At 38.9% G+C, this 18,867-nt stretch overlaps 1 protein-coding gene across 2 annotated transcripts; it reads right to left on the bottom strand.

The window, feature by feature from the left end:
- Window positions 1–1,176: 1,176 nt before the first annotated feature.
- Window positions 1,177–3,988, bottom strand: LOC137132671 (CD209 antigen-like protein C). 2 transcript variants are annotated; one of them, XM_067515486.1, is made up of 6 exons: window positions 3,866–3,988; window positions 3,672–3,773; window positions 3,044–3,223; window positions 2,609–2,751; window positions 2,331–2,434; window positions 1,177–1,677 (listed from the first exon to the last, which is right to left on the bottom strand). In XM_067515486.1, the coding sequence occupies exons 1-6, from the start codon at window positions 3,933–3,935 to the stop codon at window positions 1,533–1,535; spliced, it is 744 nt and encodes a 247-aa protein (XP_067371587.1). In that variant the 5' UTR covers window positions 3,936–3,988; the 3' UTR covers window positions 1,177–1,532. The 2 variants fall into 2 exon arrangements, with proteins under 2 accessions (XP_067371587.1, XP_067371588.1); XM_067515487.1 differs by having other exon boundaries at window positions 3,149–3,223.
- Window positions 3,989–18,867: the final 14,879 nt, after the last annotated feature.

Raw genomic sequence — 18,867 nt, 5'->3', positions numbered from 1 at the left:
ACAGCCGCAGACAAGTCAGTGTGTGGGGAGAGAGACAGCTGTGCAGACTACGGACACAGACTCCAGCTTACAGATCACTGTATACCCACTGTGAAAGAATATTTATTATTAATTCCCCCAGCCAATCAGAGTAGAGACTTATGAAGAGTGACTTATTTTTGACCTGTGGCCTTGTCCCATGTGCACAGAGATTCCTCCTGATTCTCGGAATCTTTTGACGATATTATATACTGTAGATGGTGGGATCTTCACAATTTTATATTGAAAAACATTTTCAAATATCACAGGTTGGTGACCCTCTGCCCATCTTCACATTCAAGAGGCTCTGCCTCTCTAAAATGCTCCTTTTCCAGTCCAGACCCAGTCATGTTACTGACCTGTTGTTGTCAAATGCTTCAAATCAATTTGTTCTTGATTTGAAGCAATTACTTTTCCAGCCTTTTGTTGCCCATTCCATCTTTTTTGAGATGTGTTGTTGTCATCTAAGTTGAAATGAGCTAATATTTGATATGTTGTAATGGTGCCCAATCATCTACCACGTAACATACTTGTAAAACACAAGACACTGTAAATATGAGGAAATGAAACACTTGCTTCTATCTGTCCATTATACGACATGCAGTTTAGGACATTAGTCATTGGAAAGTTGCCCAAAACCCCTGATGCCCCTCAGGAGGGTTTGAAGCATTGTAAAGCTTTTTCTTCTGACAGATAAGAATTATAATTCACATGGCTACAGGATGCCACTGTTAGGTACAATCGAACTCCTAAACTCTCACTCTGTTCATCTTACTCATCTCGCTCTGTTCACCCCCACTGGATTTTGAGATTTAAGCAGTTATATTAAGAGCAATACATATGAGATCAGTCAAATGTTTTGCTGCTCCTGGCTTTCCATTGGTCAGAGCTTCTATTCAAATTAAACAGTGTTACATTTTATACATGAGAGAACTGAATATTTTTACACTTCTCTCACTGCAGCTCAGAATATGCAGACTCTGTTTGGTCAGCATTAATTCACACACTTACACCCAGAAGTTTAAAAGATGCCAATTTGTCTGAGTTTACTCCAGATGTTGTTTAAACGTTACGGACAATTTTAGTCATTTTTAAAGTGTATGCGCATATTGTAAATAGCTTGTTCATCATAAGACCAAAGAAAAACCTTCAAAAAGATTAGAATAATCCAAAACCATTTAATGGTATGTTCTGAGCCTTTTTTTTTTCTCTCTAAGGCCGAGAGCTACATCGAACACAAAACCAAACAACCATTCATGGTACCAGTTATCCACGACTACCTATATCAACCTCAGTGAAATCAGACATCCCCTGTTCTGTAATGTTAAAAGTTGGTCTGTTAAGTCTTTTGTTGTGTTTTGCACCTGCACAGACCAGCAAAGTATAACGTGATTTTACCACAAGTATAAAAATACCATGAATGAGTCAGTGGACAGACACACACATTAACTAAAGACAGCACATGACTCAAACCTACACTGTAAAACATTATCAAATGTATGACGTCAACACATTCAGTCTTTTTTCTCACAGATCCATCTCTGAGGAGTTTCACAGGGGAGGTCATTCCACTGTGCAGTCTCAGCTTTGACATGTGCACAGTCTTCTTCCTTGGACTTTGGAATTCCCCCATCATCAGGCTGGTTCTCATTCCAAAAGCTAAAGAAAACCAAACAAAAACGCCACAAGCGGTGTATCAAATGTTGTCTGCAGTAAAAATGATGGTACAGTCTGAGCCAAGCAACAAGGAAATGCACTATAACATAGAAATGCAGCAAATGTAAAAGCCCCTGCAAAAGACAAAAATGCTGCAGATAGAATTTACTAAACAGGAAGTGCTCTGTGTCACTAGGCCAGTGTTGAGCTTGTGCCAACTGAGACAGGAAGTCTGAGCCAGGCTCAAAGCTGCTAAAAATGTCATTGTATACCTGCTATTGAGTTGCTTTATATACAGCGTACCCAAAAGTATTGGAACAGTGAGGCCTATTCCTTTATTTTTGCTATAGACTGAAAACATTTAGGTTTAACATCAAAAGATGAATATGAGACAAGAGATCAACATTTCAGCTTTTATTTCCATTTTGTGTGACAATTAAAAGGAAGATGTAACCAAACTGATTGGATGCTCCTTCGTAATGCAGCCGAACAAAAACCCAAAACACACAAAGGACCTAATTAGGGGTTTAATTCATTATTTTCAGTGGGCTCAAGGATCAATAAAGTATTATTCCTCATATTGTAAATAGCTGATGATGGTTCCACACACACATTATGACCAGATTTATTTAAATCAGAGCACGTTTCTGTCTTACTTCAAAATCAGTGCAGTTCCATCGATCCATTTCCAGGTCCCCTCTTCTTCTTTGTCAGTCAAACCAATCCATGCTGCCAAATTGGTCAATTCAGAGATGAATTTCTGTTCAATACAAACAAAAGTATTAAATATAATGAGCTTAGAAAAGTGTAAAAGAAAGGTTGGAATTATAACTAAATACCTAAACTAATGACTCTAAATTTGATTCTAATTTTTTAAAAGTGAACATTACTTCATTATTTCTCTGTCATGCAAACACAGATAAAAACTCTGCACCTGTTCCTCATCACTCTTTATAACCACCAGATGTGCTGCTCTGTTTCTACAGTCCTCGCTGCCTCTTGTCCAAGAACCAGAGTCACTGGAGAGGAAATAACAGGACGAGCTGAAAATCGTCCATCCTGCAGGACAAGTTTTCTCTGCAATGTAACACAAGACACAATAAGTCAAGACACAGCTCCATATGTTGCTAAAGATGTTAGGAGGTAAAATATGAAGATTGAAGAGGTATTTTTGTAGGGAATTATTACAACATGAATACCACCACACTGGTTTAAATGTTATGGTGGACAGGGGTCAGCCTTACAAACTTGAAAGCTGCAAACAGTAAATCATGTTGTCAGGTGGTGACATTTTGAAACCATGTTTTTTAGGACCTAATCTTTAAAAAAGTACAAATACATAAACAAAAGCATTCAGGTCCACACTAACTCTGTTTAGACAAACTCTGAAGCCTGTTCAGCTCTTCAATTTTTTCAATGAGACTGGCATTCAGCTGGTTCTTCTCTGCAGCCAGTGAAGACACTTTGTTCTTACTGTCCTGGAGAAGCTCAGTCAGGTTGGCTTCGATGGTGGAGAGATCTGGAGCTGCAACACGGACTGAGTAATGATCTGAAACAATGAGGAGTCACGTGTGTGAGACACAACATTCTGATTCCCCCCAATTTAATCTCGATACATGTAATATCATTGTACAACATTAAACCTTCAGTGCATTTTTCTACGTCCTGAATTATGTGAAGTATCAAACTTAGATTACATCTGAAGTGAGACAGAATTTCAGTTCCTCTTTGTCTAATTTTATACGCACTACATGCATTTTCCGTTCTGTATGTTGTGGTCAATGTTGTGTTTTTACAATAGTTTAAAAACTAGGAAAAACTCTTATACAGATATAACATTAAAACCACATAAGACTAAGACACAGCAGAATAAATCCACAGCAACAGAGAAAAAATGAAACTCTTAAACATGTGACACATTTTTTACAGTCTAAAAAGGAAAATGTTCTTGAAAATCATTCTTAACGCTGATGTTGACTGAAGAAAACCAGACTCACAGTGGACACCGAGGCTGATGAGTCCAGCCAACAGGACAACACTCAGCAGCCCCAGACAGAGAACAACAGCTCCGTGAAATCTCCTCTCAGAACTTCTGGGAGCTGGAAAGTAAAATGATCAGTGAATCTTACAACAGAAATAACAGATTAACAGAAAAACAAATCAGCTTCTAAATCTGACTGAAGAGTTTCACCTGTCTGATCAGTTGAAGGTTTTGAGTTAACAGACTTGTCATATTCAACATTGGCATATATTTCCTCCATTATTCGTAGAGTGGACGACTGTCTCCCTGTAGAGAATTCTGCACAATGAAGGTTTATTTGGTTTCAGTCTCTTTGTGCTTTAGCTTTAGAGGAAGTGACACATTTCAGGGGTTGTAACTGTGGGCAATTCTCCACCAAACAGCATTATTTAAGACATGACACACAAAGTTCAGTCTGTGTCTTTTTCTCAGACATTTATTCATAAATAAAAAGAAAACAAAGTCACATTAAGAGGTTTGTAGCATTGAAATTTCCATCAGATTTTCATTATTCGTTAGTACAGTGAGGTCATATTTTTATGCTGCTTTCATTTCAGCTGTTCCCTCTCAGGGGTCGTCACAGTGAATTATGTAAATGACTAATGAAACAACTTCATTGTTTGGTTCATCAGCTTTATTCCTCTGTAGTTGCTACAGCTCTGCTCATCTCCCTTATTCTGAAAAATGGGCACCAGTACACTTCTCCTCCAGTCCTCAGCATCCTCTCACTCTCCAAGATCTTGTTAGACAAACTAGTCAGAAACTCTACTGCCACCTCTCCTAGACACTTCCATACCTCCACAGGTATGTCATCAGGACCAACTGCCTTTCCACTCTTCATCCTCTTCAACGTCCTCCTCACTTCACTCTTACTAATCTTTGCTACTTCCTGCTCCACACCAGTCACCTCTTCTACTCTTCGTTCCCTTTCATTTTCCTCATATCAACTCTTCAAAGTTCTCCTTCCATCTTCCCATCACACTCCTGGCACCTGTCAATATGGTTTCATGCCTAGAAAGAGTCTAACAGATGCAGTATTTGCTTTGAGGATGCTGATGGAGAAGTACAGAGAAGTTCAGAGGGAGTTGAATTGTGTCTTCGTAGATTTAGAGAAAGCGTATGTCAGGGTGCAGAGAGAGGAGCTGTGGTTTTGTATGAGGACGTCTGCAGTGGCAGAGAAGTATGTTAGAGTGGTGCAGGACATGTATGAGAGCTGTAAGACAGTGGTGAGGTGCTGTAGGTGTGACAGAGGAGTTCAAGGTGGAGGTGGGTCTGCATCAAGGATCGGCTCTGAGCCCCTTCTTGTTTGCTCTGGTGATGGACAGACTCACAGATGAGGTTAGACAAGAATCTCCATGGACTATGATGTTTGCAGATGACATTGTAATTGGTAATGAGAGCAGGGAGCAGGTGGAGGAAAATCTAGAGAGCTTAAGATGTTGAGGTTGTCTTTGTGAGTGACGAGGATGGACAGGATCAGGAATGAGGACATCAGAGGGACAGATCCTGTTAGATGTGTTGGAGATAAAGTCAGAGAAGCCAGAATGAGGTGGTTTGGACATGTTCAGAGGAGAGACTGTGAATATATTGGTAGAAGGATGCTGAGGTTGGAGCTGCCAGGCTGGAGGTCTAGAGGAAGACCAAAGAGGAGATTTATGGATGTAGTGAGAGAGGACATGAAGTTAGTTGGTGTGAGAGAAGGGGATGCAGAGGACAGGGTTAGATGGAGGCACATGATTCGCTGTGGCGACTCCTGAAAGGGAACAGCTGAAAGGAAAAGAATTATTAACTTATGTATATTTTTACTAATTCTTTGGAAGTCTCTCATGAAATCATTTGTCTCACAGACTCACCTATTTCAAACTTCTTGATCTTTTGGAGCTCTGGCAAAACTGGCTCTTTTATTATTAGTAATAATATAGTTTGTCGTAGAAGCTTCGTTCCACTTCCTGAACGTAGGTGGTCTCCTATAGGAGATTGGATTTATTTTTTTTTCTTTAATCACTTTTTTACTTTTAATTTTATTTAACTCTTTGTCTCTCTTTCCCCCCATGTAAGTCAATGAGACACTTAAAACTTCATCTGAAGTTTAAATGGGTCTAGACTCTTTCAACTTTTTGTCTATTGATCAGCTTCTTTGTATGTTTGACACTTTTTGAATAATCCTTGTTTTAGTTTGAGGCACGTTTTGGAGCTTTTTCAACTTCTGCATTAGTGTGTATTGCAGAATGTTGGAGAAGCTAGAGTGGGTGACATCACTCGCACTCTAACCTATTAGCTTCCACTTTTAGCAACTTTCTTCTTATTCTTGCTTTCTTTAGTCAATGTTTATCTTTCATAAACAAATTATACATTAAAATGGTATTTTTGTCTTCTTTCAGTAAATGTAACTCTCATAGTGACAGGACTTACGGTTCTTTCTGTAAGTGTCCAGAAGCGGAGAGAGTGCCGCCTCAAACTCCCATTGGAGCCCATTATAACAGAGGTCCAGAAATTCTCCTCAAATCACAAATCTCAAATCACCACCATGCCTTCATTTTATGGAGTATCTTCAAATAAAGTACATCACCGTGTTCAGTGAACCCTTCACAGTTTTACAATTTCTTCGAAAGGACCAATAGTCTTTTATATTTTGCCCATTTTGCGAGGCAAAGCAGACTGGCAGCAGTCGTTGTCATGGTAATGAACACGGCTGAAACAGGTCATATGATCAGCCTCAGAGGTGTATGCACACACTTTAGACAGTTTGTCTCTCTCAAGATACACAGTGGAAACACACACGCACACACACACACACACACACACACACACACACACACACACACACAGAAACACAACATAATAAAACCACGTAGGTTTTACAAGTGCTGGTGTTGTTTAGAGTGATTCCTGCTCCACCCATGGAGGCTGTTTAACAGGTCGGCCATTTTCTCTCCTCTGCACAGAACAGTTCAACATTTGTTATTACAGGTTCATGCAACACTCTGCTGTACATAGTGGTTATGATATAAAAGGTTCATGTGGTTGTGTGATCTGACAATACTGACCTACAGGAAAAAGACTTTCAAAATAAAAGCCTTTCATCATACTTTTTTTCATTTTTTAAGGATTTAAATGCTAACATGAGTTTGTGGTGAAGTCTGCATATAGTGGAAACACACAGAAAACCACAGAAACAGAGACAGGAAACACACTTTCAACTTAAAAGCCCTTTTCATCCTTTTTTAAATGTTTTCATTATTAAAATGGTTACTTTATTTATAATTATAATTTATTTATGATTATTTACTTCTTCCCTTTTCTTTACACTTTTAATGTCAACTTTTACTTTTACTGTCTACTCTTTTAACTTTTGTTAATTTAACTTTTTCTGAAGCTGTTTTATTTCTCTCCTTTTTTTTGTCATTTTGTTTCTTTCTCATTTTGTCTGTATTTATCTCTGTTTGTCTTCTGCATCTTTTAAAAGTTTTCATGTTTCCCTACGCATTTGCAGCTTTGAACGTGCAAATGTGTCAACTCCCGGCTGCTTCTGAGCGATCGGCATCTACAGGGCAGCTTAACAGCTCTCTCACTTAATTTCCTTGGAATTTGCCTTTTCTAGGTATTATTATTATTAATTTACCCCTGAAAGATCAAGAATTCTTATCTTAACTCATGGTTTCTAAATATTAGTATATAAAATAACTAGTAACTGCACCAGTCAGATACATGTAGAGGAGTCAAAGTATAAAGTATTACAAAATGGATATACTTAAGTTTTACTTTTTACTACTCTTTAAGACATCCTAAAAAGGTGTTTATAGCTCAAGCTATGAACCAGGTTCATTTCCTTGTCACTTGGCCTATGTTTGACTCTGTTTCCTATTGTGGTTCTGAAAAGGTAGTTGTGGTACAACACAACTAGCCTTCAACAACTAAGTGTTACTTTTAGTTTGATATGTGCTTCAGTCACTTCTTTAAATAATTTGTGAGCTGCCTTATCGAATGTCAGTGTACAACTGCTTATTGTTAGTCGTTTACAGTTGTTACTAATCTTCATATTTGTAGTAAAAATCCCTAAAATGATTAATCTGCAGTGTGTCTGTGTGAGTGTGTGAGACTACTGCTGAGCCTCCTTCTACTGTCCTCAGCTTGTATTGTTTGTACTCTTGTCCCCTCTGCAGATATTCATCACGAGCTGCAGCCACACTGACACACAAATGCAGAAATGTGAGGATTCAGCTATAATTATATTTTTTTGGTTTTCTTTCTCCTCTTGCGTAATTGTGAATCAAATAATTTTTAGTGTTTAACAAGGCTCATTTAATGCACTTTTGTTTTACCCTGCACACTGCAAATCATTCAAACAGTCACCACATCACCAACACAAATTCTTTATGTGTATTTGAAGGCATCATTTCTGAGACTGCATTGATCACTTTTCACAATACTAACAATTTGTCAATGAAATTGTTGAATAAGTGGATTTGTGAACATCATGCATCAGTAATTAAAATAACTGTTAGCTGCAGCTCTAGAGTAGCTGGGTGGTCACTCACAGCTGGTATGACATCACAGCAGGAGCAGCGTGGTCGTCACATCGCTCTTTCCCTCTCTCCTGAAGAGGAAGATGCTGCTGTCCATTAAAGCTGCGTCAATAATACACATAATCAGAACATGACATGCAGTAGTTTCAGGTCACACAAACCTAACACTTCATCAGGATTTCATGTACCGATAACTAAGGAGACTTGGTTCTGTTTCACCTTTGCATCTGTTTCCCTGCAACTTCTCTGTCAGCAGCTGTTTGTCCTGCTGTGTGATGAAAAGGCTGCAATCAGAAATAAATGTACAGCATCTTTAGGATAGAAAAACTACATACTGACAAACAGTAGATACTGATTTACAGGACTTATAATTTACATATTACTCAGCAGTCTCTGCCACACAGCACTTGTGTTTAAAAAAGTTTTTGAGTTTTTCAGTAGATCAGACTGAATGATCTACTTTGTAGTGAGCTGGGGTTTGGATTGAGTGGGCTTTACAGTGTGGATTTGGGTTAAGCTTGTCCACCGGGTTGGTTTGATGGATGGTTGATGTCAGTCTGGTCTGTGTCAGGACATGTCAGGACTCTGTTTCCTGTTGTGGTTGTTAAAAGAACCACTGAAGGTTTCATGTTTGAGTCATGTTCCTGCAGTAAACCCTGCATCATAAAAACCTCCACTGGTACAACACAACCAGCCTTCGACAACTAAGTGTTACTTTGAGTTTCATATGTGCTTCAGTCACTTCTTTAAATAATTTGTGAGCTGCCTTATCAAGTGTCAGTGTACAACTGCTTATTGTTAGTCGTTCTCAGTTGTTAGTTGTTACTGATCTTCATGTTTGTAGTGAAAATTACTAAAATTATTAATGTGCAGTTTTTGCAGAAATAGGAAAATAAAGTGTGTGTGTGTCTGTGTGTGTGTGAGAGACTACTGCTGAGCTTCCTCCTACCGTGTGTTTCTCTGTCCTCAGCTTGTATTGTTTGTACTCTTGTCTCCTCTGGAGATATTCGTCAAGAGCTGCAGCCGCACTGACACACAAACACACACAGAAATGTGATTATTCACTTTTTTTGTAAGTTTTCTTTCTCCTCTCGCGTAATTGTGAATCAAATGATTTTCAGTGTTTTGGAGTGTTAGTCATCAACAAGGCTCATTTAATGCACTTTTGTTTTACCCTGCACACTGCAAATCATTCACACAGTCACCACATCACCAACACAAATTCTTTATGTGTATTTGAAGGCATCATTTCTGAGACTGCATTGATCACTTTTCACATTCCTGACAATTTGTCAATAAATTGTTGAATAAGTGGATTTGTGAACATCATGCATCAGTAATTAAAATAACTGTTAGCTGCAGCTCTAGAGTAGCTGGGTGGTCACTCACAGCTGGTATGACATCACAGCAGGAGCAGTGTGGTCATCACATCGCTGTTTCCCTCTCTCCTGAAGAGGAGGACGCTGCTGTCCATTAAAGCTGCGTCAATAATACATATAATCAGAACATGACATGCAGTAGTTTCATGAGTTCATCAGGATTTCATTTACTGATAACTAAGGAGGAGACTTGTTTCTGATTCACCTTTTTATCTGCTTCCCTGCAACTTCTCTGTCAGCAGCTGTTTGTCCTGCTGTGTGATGAAAAGGCTGCAATCAGAAATAAATGTACAGCATCTTTAGGATAGAAAAACTACATACTGACAAAAAGTAGATACTGTTGATTTACTGGACTTATAATTTATAGTATAAAGTAAAACAAAATGGATCTACTTATGTTTTACTTAAGTTTCCTGTTGTGGTTCTGAATAGAACCCCTGAAGGTTTCATGTTTGAGTCATGTTCCTGCAGTAAACCCTGCATCAAAAAACCTCCACTGTTACAACACAACCAGCCTGTTTGTGTGTGAGAGACTACTGCTGAGCTTCCTCCTACCGTGTGTTTCTCTGTCCTCAGCTTGTATTGTTTGTACTCTTGTCTCCTCTGCAGATATTCGTCACTAGCTGCAGCCGCACTGACACACAAACACATGCAGAAATGTGAGGATTCAGTTTTTATTTAACTTTTTTTTGGTTTTCTTTCTCCTCTTGCGTAATTGTGAATCAAATGATTTTCAGTGTTTTGGAGTGTTAGTCATCAACAAGGCTCATTTAATGCACTTTTGTTTTATCCTGCACACTGCAAATCATTCAAACAGTCACCACATCACCAACACAAATTCTTTTTGTGTATTTGAAGGCATCAATTTCTGAGACTGCATTGGTCACTTTTCACATTCCTGACAATTTGTCAATAAATAAGTGGATTTGTGAACATCATGCATCAGTAATTAAAATAACTGTTAGCTGCAGCTCTAGAGTAGCTGGGTGGTCACTCACAGCTGGTATGACACCACAGCAAGAGCAGTGTGGTCATCACATCGCTGTTTCCCTCTCTCCTGAAGAGGAGGACGCTGCTGTCCATTAAACCTGAATCAGTAATACACATACTCAGAACATGACATGCAGTAGTTTCAAGAGCTCATCAGGATTTCATTTACTGATAACTAAGGAGACTTGTTTCTGTTTCACCTTTGCTTCGGTTTCCCTGCAACTTCTCTGTCAGCAGCTGTTTGTCCTGCTGTGTGATGAAAAGGCTGCAATCAGAAATAAATGTACAGCATCTTTAGGATAGAAAAACTACATACTGACAAACAGTAGATACTGATTTACAGGACTTATAATTTACATATTCCTCAGCAGTCTCTGCCACACAGCACTTATGTTTAAAAAAATATATCAGTTCTTCAGTAATGAGTGTGGTTTTGGGTTCAGCTGTTCGTTTGATGCCTCCAGGAATTTTCCAGAAAGATGATCTCTACACCCGCCGTAGATGGAGACGAGTCCAGTTTATGGAAGACCTCTTTTGGAAACTTTGGGCTAGGGAATATTTGCCTGAGCTCCAAAGGCGGAAAAAACAGGAACGTCCAAACCGAAATTTTGCTCCTAGGGACATTGTTTTGATTGTTGATGAGTCGGCGCTTCGAAACTCATGGGTGATGACAAACAGTCATTCACGCAATAAAAGATGAACGTGGTCTAGTCCATCAGGTTCGTATCAAGACGAGGACCAACGAGTTTGATAGACCCATAAAGCTATGTCTGTCTTCTCCAAGAATTAGAATGAGACGGTGCCTACAGCCCGTTAAGTGCTGGTGACCTCTGACACCAGAAGAAAGAAAAGAGAACCTACCACAGAAGATTGGTCATAATGTTTATTAGTTAGCATAGTTTGTTTTGTTGTTTTATAAGTTTATAGGTTACTTGACAATTGTTTCCAATATTAAGTTAGTAATTGTTTCTAATATTGGAGCACAATCAGGGCCCAGTCATTATGTATGAGCCAACCAGGGTTCCTTTGATTTACCTAGTTTTTGTAAAAATAATGTTTTTACGACAACTACAACTAGACAACTGACATCATTAATGACATCATCGGTATGCTTATACTCAATCCAACCTCACAACACAAACCCAGTAAACCCTGGTTGTCTCATGCATAACAGCTATTAGAGATTTGTGTTCAGCTATTAGAGTTGAGAGAAAGAACGGTCTGCAAGGTGGTGTGGACCGCAACAAGGTAGAAGAGAAAGGTTCAGTGTGTTGCTGTGGAGGCACACGGTTTCTTACTGGGTTCGGTGGAATTGAGTTGTGAACGTGTTTGTGAAATTAGTATTTGCAAACGTGTACTGTAGAATTATGTTCAGTGTTCGTCATACAACGATCTCTGGAGTGGATAATTGTTGGACCACCGGATACGAGTAAGATCACCTCTACATAAGCCAAACTACCTAAATATAGTCACCCGTCTATCAAAGGCTGCCAATGATGGTAAACCACTGCCTTGTCCCTGGGGGTAGACCGAGTCCTTTGGTTTAATCTTCAGATCGACTAAAGGCTCTCCTCCTCCTCCAATGGCTAGCTTCTCAGATCCCACCAGCATAGGAACTCCATCAAAATAGCCAAAATTTGTGGAATTGCATTTGTGGAATCTCTCGTCCCTCCGCTGTATTACAGATGGAGAAAGCACCTTTAACACACTGCAACATATGTTTTCTTTCCTATACAATTATTATATTAATTCATTATTTAAATTTGATACTCTCCAAAATCAAAGAGCATAAAAGCCAGCAGTACTGTAATGTGTTGGAAAGTTTTTGATTCTGTTTATCAGGACAGGTCTTTGCATTTAGCTTCCAATCTCTTCTGCACTCCAACAGTGGACACTATATTTACTTAGAGTAAATACAACACTTAATAACAAATTTAAGCTACTTCTAATGTGCTTGAATAATTCCATCTTCATACTTTGATTTCAGTAACAATCAAGGGCAAAAATCACACTTTTACTTTTCTAAATACATTTTATATCTAATGTGAAATTCATGTGACATGTGAACATCAGCGGTAGAAATAAGCCAAACATTACCAGCTGCAACATTAATGACCACACTAATGCATCAAAATGCAAAAGTCACTTTCACTAAATGAGAAATAAGATAATGTGTAAAAATTGTGGCCATTTAAACTTAATTTATTTACAACTGTTATCAGAGACAACGAACAATCCTCAAAATGTTTCCATTTTAAATTAAGCCATTTTGTTTAATTGCTCAATTTAGCATCAACTCAGAAGGTCAGAAGTTAACAGTCTGTTACATTAGCTTAATGCCAGCTGGCTCTAACATTAAAGCAATTATGTAAAATATTTTAAAAAATTAGCAATCTTACATATTTGTTGGGAGCGTTCTCAGGCAGAAATGGTAAAGCCATGATATTTAAGATAGGCTGCTTATTTCCTTCACGCAGCTGTTCGTAGTCTTTGACCATCTGTTACTGGTTACGATGAGGTATTGTTAGGGGCGTCTCCTGGCAGTTGGCACATGTGCGGAAATGATAGTTTCCAAAAAGAAAATGCACTGTGAATGCTTTGGCGCTTAAAGGATCGGTTACACAAACTTCAAAGTCAGTTAGCCATAAAAACTTCAAAGGCAATTATGTGATGTCATCGATAATGACGTCGATACAAGGTTACTTAAGCTTAAATACACTTAACATAATGTTTCTGTAAACTAGAAACATAGAGACTTTTAATTACTCTTTATCAGCACTTAAACCAGCACTTTAGGTAAAACCAAGGTCATATAATAAAGATCAAGACTCAAAGATCAAAGATTAACAGCTAGCTTGTCCCTTCAGGGGTCACCACAGCCGAACATGTGCCGCACGTCCCTGGTGGCCCTTGGTGGATGGGCGGGTCCACACCTGCTGGGATGGGATTTGAACCTGTGGCCTTCTGCATCCCAACCCAATGCAATTAACGCATGTTATTAAAATCTTTTTGAATCAGAAACAAATTTTCTAAAGCAGACACAGCCTGTGTACAATCTTACAAACTAAAAAAAACCCTGAATATTGTGTTTGCAGTTTTAGCAGTTAGCTACTTCCTCAAGCAAAATCTGAACCAGACAATAGCTAAACAATGTGGCCAGTTTACTAAAAATTGAAGATGAACACAAGCCGTTAAAGTTTAATTGGTAGTCAGAGGTACGGAACACGTTCCGCTGTGGCGACCCTTGACTGACTTTTTAAAAATACCCACCATTACCTAAAGGCGAAACGATATCTTCTTTTTCTCAACAAAGTTGTTTAGCTCTGGGCCTGCTTGATTGGTGCTCTCCTTTAACTAGTGTCTTGGCTTTGTTGACATCCTTCTGTCCTCTCTTCCCGCCCATGTGAATTTAGTCACTATTGTTGCTATCTGAAAAAGTACCAGGCACATGGCAAACAGATCCGTGTTAGATTCAACAAAATGCTTTTCAAAAAATCTGCTGAAAGGTGTAACCTTTATGTGTTTAGGCTGAACGATGCAAGAACACCTGCAACAACAGTCCCCTCAAAGCTGTAGCAGCAACTTTCCCAACCCTGAATTTTGCACCCAGGTTTTTCGGCTTCACTAATTGTAGCCTGCAGTTATTATTTCTGCAGGCTCAGCACGCTGTGAAATCAAACAAGGGCATAATCACCACAAGGGGACTGGAGGATGTTCCCCACAATAACATACATAATGAACATTTTCCCAGCTTAATTGAGGTAGAGACCAAGCAGGTGAGAAACAGATGAGGCTGTTCAGGACAGACTAATAACTCATCATAATGACCAGCACAGTGTTTCCACCTTTAAATGAGCTTTCTGAGCATTTTGTGATAAGCACTGCAGTCACAATGCAGAATAAAACAAACAAAAAAAAAAAAGAAAAAACAGATGGAAGGTTGAAAGCAGTGCCAGAGTGGCCTTAGCAACAACATAATTCAAATGTTTCTATATGTTACCATAAACCTACATATCAATGAAACAGACACCCTCTGTCACTCTGACTTAGGATTTTGCCATTAAATTTAAGACAAATAAATTCTAGTAATATGATTGTGTTTATATGTTAATAAACAGAAGCATTACATCAGAGTCAGTGGAGTATCATCAATCCATTTCCAGGTGCCCTCGGTTTCCATGTCATTCAAACCAATCCAAGCTGGTGTGTTGCTGAGTTTTCTGAGAGAAACATCTGTTAAACATTAAAAAAAAATAAAAAATGCACATACTATTTTAAATATAACATCTTTTAACAAACCTTTCAGGTGTCCTGGCAGAGGCATGTTTCTAACTCTCACAGCCTCTCTACTGGTGTGCTGCAGGGCTCAATTCTTGATCCTCTTCCTTTTTCATTTATACTACATCCCTGGGATCTATTATTATCATCTCACATGTTTTCCTATCATTGCAATGCTCATGAAACAACTTTTCCTGTTCATTCCACCAGATGACTCCACTGTCTCAATGCGCATGTCTGCCTTTCTCTCTAATGACTCTGCATGGATGAGAGAAAAAAAGACTGAAGTTCTAGGCTTCCCAGCCAGCATCAGCATCAACATTGGGTCTTCAGTGAACGTCCCCACTATGTCTGCCAGAAATCTGGGGATCATCTATCTTTTACAGTTTAGATTTAGTCTGTCTGCACAATTCCTGTAGCTCATTTCGCTCTTCAGTCGTTCTAATGAGGCTGGCATTCAGCTGGTCCTTCTCTGTAGTCAGGAAAGAAAGGCTCTCATGCAGCAGTTTTCTCTCTCCAGTCAGGGGAAGACATTTTGGTAAAAAGTTCTGCAGCTGCACCAATAATGGCGAGCCATAGCTATGAATCTGAAAATATTATGAAATTCATGCAGGTCGAAAGTTTCATCGTTTTTTGTCTGGAACTCTGCTGCGTTCCAATTTACATCCATTTTATTTTTAAATAAATACAAAAAAAATTATTCGTCAACTGGAAAAATTAAGATGTTAAACTATTGCAACTGCTAACTAAAACTGCAGATCCTGTCAGTTACAGGCAAGTGACTTTATTTAATAGAAAGAACTGCTCTCAACACACACAAACACATAGTGTGTGGAGATACTCCCTGATGACAAGAAGAGGGGCAGAAACAACGCTGTTGAGGATATAAAGTGTTTGTAACTGTTTCGACAGTAAATCCTGTACTTGCTGCAAGTAAAAAACTTTTAACGAGACTCCAGTGACTCTGTCATGTTTGAGTAACAATTTTTCTAACATCAACATAAACTGTTTCAGCACCAATCACTGTAAGGCAAGTTTCAGAGACCCGACTTCAACTCCATTTATTTCAGCAAACGTGATAATTTACTGCTGATCTGTGTTCATAGCATTTGAAAATGCTGTAATTAATTTGGAAGATAAAAGCTGGTGTAAACAAACACAGGCTGTGTGATGTGGGGCACAGACATTTCCACCCTCAGTGTATTGTACTTGCACATACTGCTTGTCTCTTGCAAGCAGAAGCTCAGGAGCTCATAGTGACTCTTTCTATGGCAGAGTCACAAGTTTGCAAAGCAGCCAATCATCCAGGTGTATTTCAACCCCCTAGAAAGTAGGACAATGTGTGTGTTTACATGGACTTTCTTGGGAAAATCAGAGTAACCTGGTTCCCCAGGTAGATTTCTGTCAGAGTATGCTGACTACTTTGCCATGTGTACGTGCAGCCAGGTTTCTGATGGCTTTCTCCAACTGTGCATGTGCGTATCAAAAGGCTACAGACAGGAGGAGTGAAAGAATGAATGAATGGAGAGATCATTAATGGGGCCACCTAAAGTCCACCGAGAACCTGACAGGAAATGGAACCAGCACAAAGTGCCTTGCAGAAATCTAAATCAGTCACTTTCCCCTGCCGATTTTTTGAATTCAGACAGTTCCTGTTGTGGGTCAGCTGCATGTGTCTCCCCTTATTTTCCCCTTTCTCTGTCTGTGCTGTCACTCTGCTCTAACACACACACACACACACACACACACACACACACACACACACACACACACACACACATACACAAGGAAAAGTTGGGAAGCAGTGTTTTCTGTCCCTATGCACTTAAAAAAAATAGATCAAACTTTAGGCTAATTTAGTCAATTGAGATCAGGAACAAAGGCTAGAAAAACAAGAGAGAAGCAGTTGACAATGTGGCACTGAGGGGAAGCACAGCACTGAGCCAGAGGTGCAAGTGACTGGCAATGAACCAACAGAGCAACAGCAGTAAGAAGCAGTTAAAGGTTTATCTGCCATGAAAACAGGAAGCTGCATTCTCAAAACAGAAAGTCAGAATCATGACACTGACACACTGGGGGAGGAAACAGTACAGTAGGAAATCAGAGAGAGAAAAGAGGCAGAAACACACACAGAGAGTGAATTGTGTGGGTTTTAAATCAGCACTGGAAAATACTTATTTAAACTCTTACAGGGCCATTACACTTGTGTCAGTTTCAAGTTTAGTCAGATGTGGCCAGACGCCATGACATCATGGTGAATATCGCTCTTTTATCCTGACATACTCATCAAGGCCACCATGCACTAAGTTAACAAGCGAGGCTCTTACTAGTTAATTAGTAAGGCCATAATTCCCTGGAGTAGTGAGACTAGTGGGCATTTTGGCCTTTGTTTACTGGTGAACTTTTTATGCCTCTCAAGTTAACTTGTTCACATTGTGACATGCTGGTAAAACAATTTTGCACCTCACCAGTACAATGTGTTTGGATCTCACTATGACTATCAGTAAAACTTGTATGCCCCTACTAACAAACTAATAAGACCAAAGACGCCTGAGTTTGTGAACTAGTTCCCATTTTTGCTTTAACTCGTTAGCACGTAAGCGGCAACAGCAGCCACTAGTGTCACTAGCTGACGTTTCTCAGGGTAACAATTTTAGTGGCCAGCATGCAAATGGATGGGTGGGACGATGAGAAAATGCTGAGTGCTGATTGGTTTCTCTTTTGTATTTTTAAAGGTGAGAGCCAATAGGATGCCTCAATCCACACACGTTCCTCACCTCATCATTAGCGTTTTGTGAAGATAGTGGGGATTTTGGTCTTCACTAGTTCAGCTGGTAGACACTTTTAGCCACACTAGTTAACTGGTATGTTCATAAGTGGCTTTATCTAGTTAACTAGTAAGAATTTTAGGCCTATTCGTAAGGTCAAAGAGGTATTAACTAGATAACAAGTGGATGCTTTGGACCTTATCAGTACTACGACTACATTTTGAGCCGCACTAGTTAACTACTAATGTGAAAAAGGCTTCAGCTAATCAAATAATGAGCTTTCTGGCTTTAAACTAGTTTGCAACTTTGGCTCTTACTAATAAACCACTAAGCATTTTTTTGGCCATTATTTTATTAACATATGAATTTCCAATAATTTATTTAATTTTATTTGACATTTATTGAAGTATGACGGTGCACCTTAATCAATATATCGGCAGTGAGCATCAATGTAAATATGCCAGAACTAGCACAATAGCTAAATGTCTTCCATTGTCCTAAGACAGGAATAGGTACCATATCATATCATACTAAACACTTACAGACATAACATTACATGTGCAGACATATTACACTGAACCAGCTACAATAAATGATAAATACATAAAAGTCAACAAGTCAAAAAGCCACCATGAACAGGCAACTGATGAGCTGGCAGTGTAATTCATAAATCTGTGCCTCTGACCGACACCACCATTTGGCTAAATTTAGTCCTACACCATGGTATTATACAGTCTCCATAGTTATTACAGTATGAATCCTGTTAGGGTGGAAGAGCAAGAGCATTCAAAACCTTAAAAACAATACAGACACAAAATAACGCCTGATAACTGGTTCAGTCTAAAATGTTATACTTACTCAGGATATTAAATCATGAAAATGTAGAGACTTCCTGTCTAAAATTGTGAATGTTTACTTAAAGAGAGACTTGATGAGTTTTAAAGTGCTGTCAGTTCAATGTGACCAAGTTGTTTAACAGTAAGTCATGTGAGTGAATATCATTGCATCCATAGAAGCTTTTGCTGACTCAAGAGGCAGAAAAGGTCAGAAATGTTGAATTAGATGATGTCTAAATTAATTGTCCCAATTGATGTTTTGGTCATTGTCATTTGGGCATTTGGTCAAGCCTGTACAGCAACACGGATCGTTTTGAACATTTAACACAAATTTCAGATTACAGAAGATACGATTTTGGAAAAAATAACTTAACTGAAAACCAGACTTACAGTAGA

Source organism: Channa argus, chromosome 9 (genome assembly GCF_033026475.1).
Source record: "Channa argus isolate prfri chromosome 9, Channa argus male v1.0, whole genome shotgun sequence".
NCBI classification, from domain to species: domain Eukaryota; kingdom Metazoa; phylum Chordata; class Actinopteri; order Anabantiformes; family Channidae; genus Channa; species Channa argus.
Note: the sequence above shows the minus strand (reverse complement) of the source record. Positions and strands in the feature narration are given on the sequence as shown.

Coding starts and splice junctions, on each gene's coding strand:
- LOC137132671 (XM_067515486.1), bottom strand. CDS start 3,935: ATGGAGGAAATATATGCCAATGTTGAATATGACAAGTCTGTTAACTCA. Junction 2,435..2,608: donor TAAAGAGTGATGAGGAACAG/GTGCAGAGTTTT, acceptor TGTATTGAACAG/AAATTCATCTCTGAATTGAC. Junction 1,678..2,330: donor GGAACTGCACTGATTTTGAA/GTAAGACAGAAA, acceptor GGTTTTCTTTAG/CTTTTGGAATGAGAACCAGC.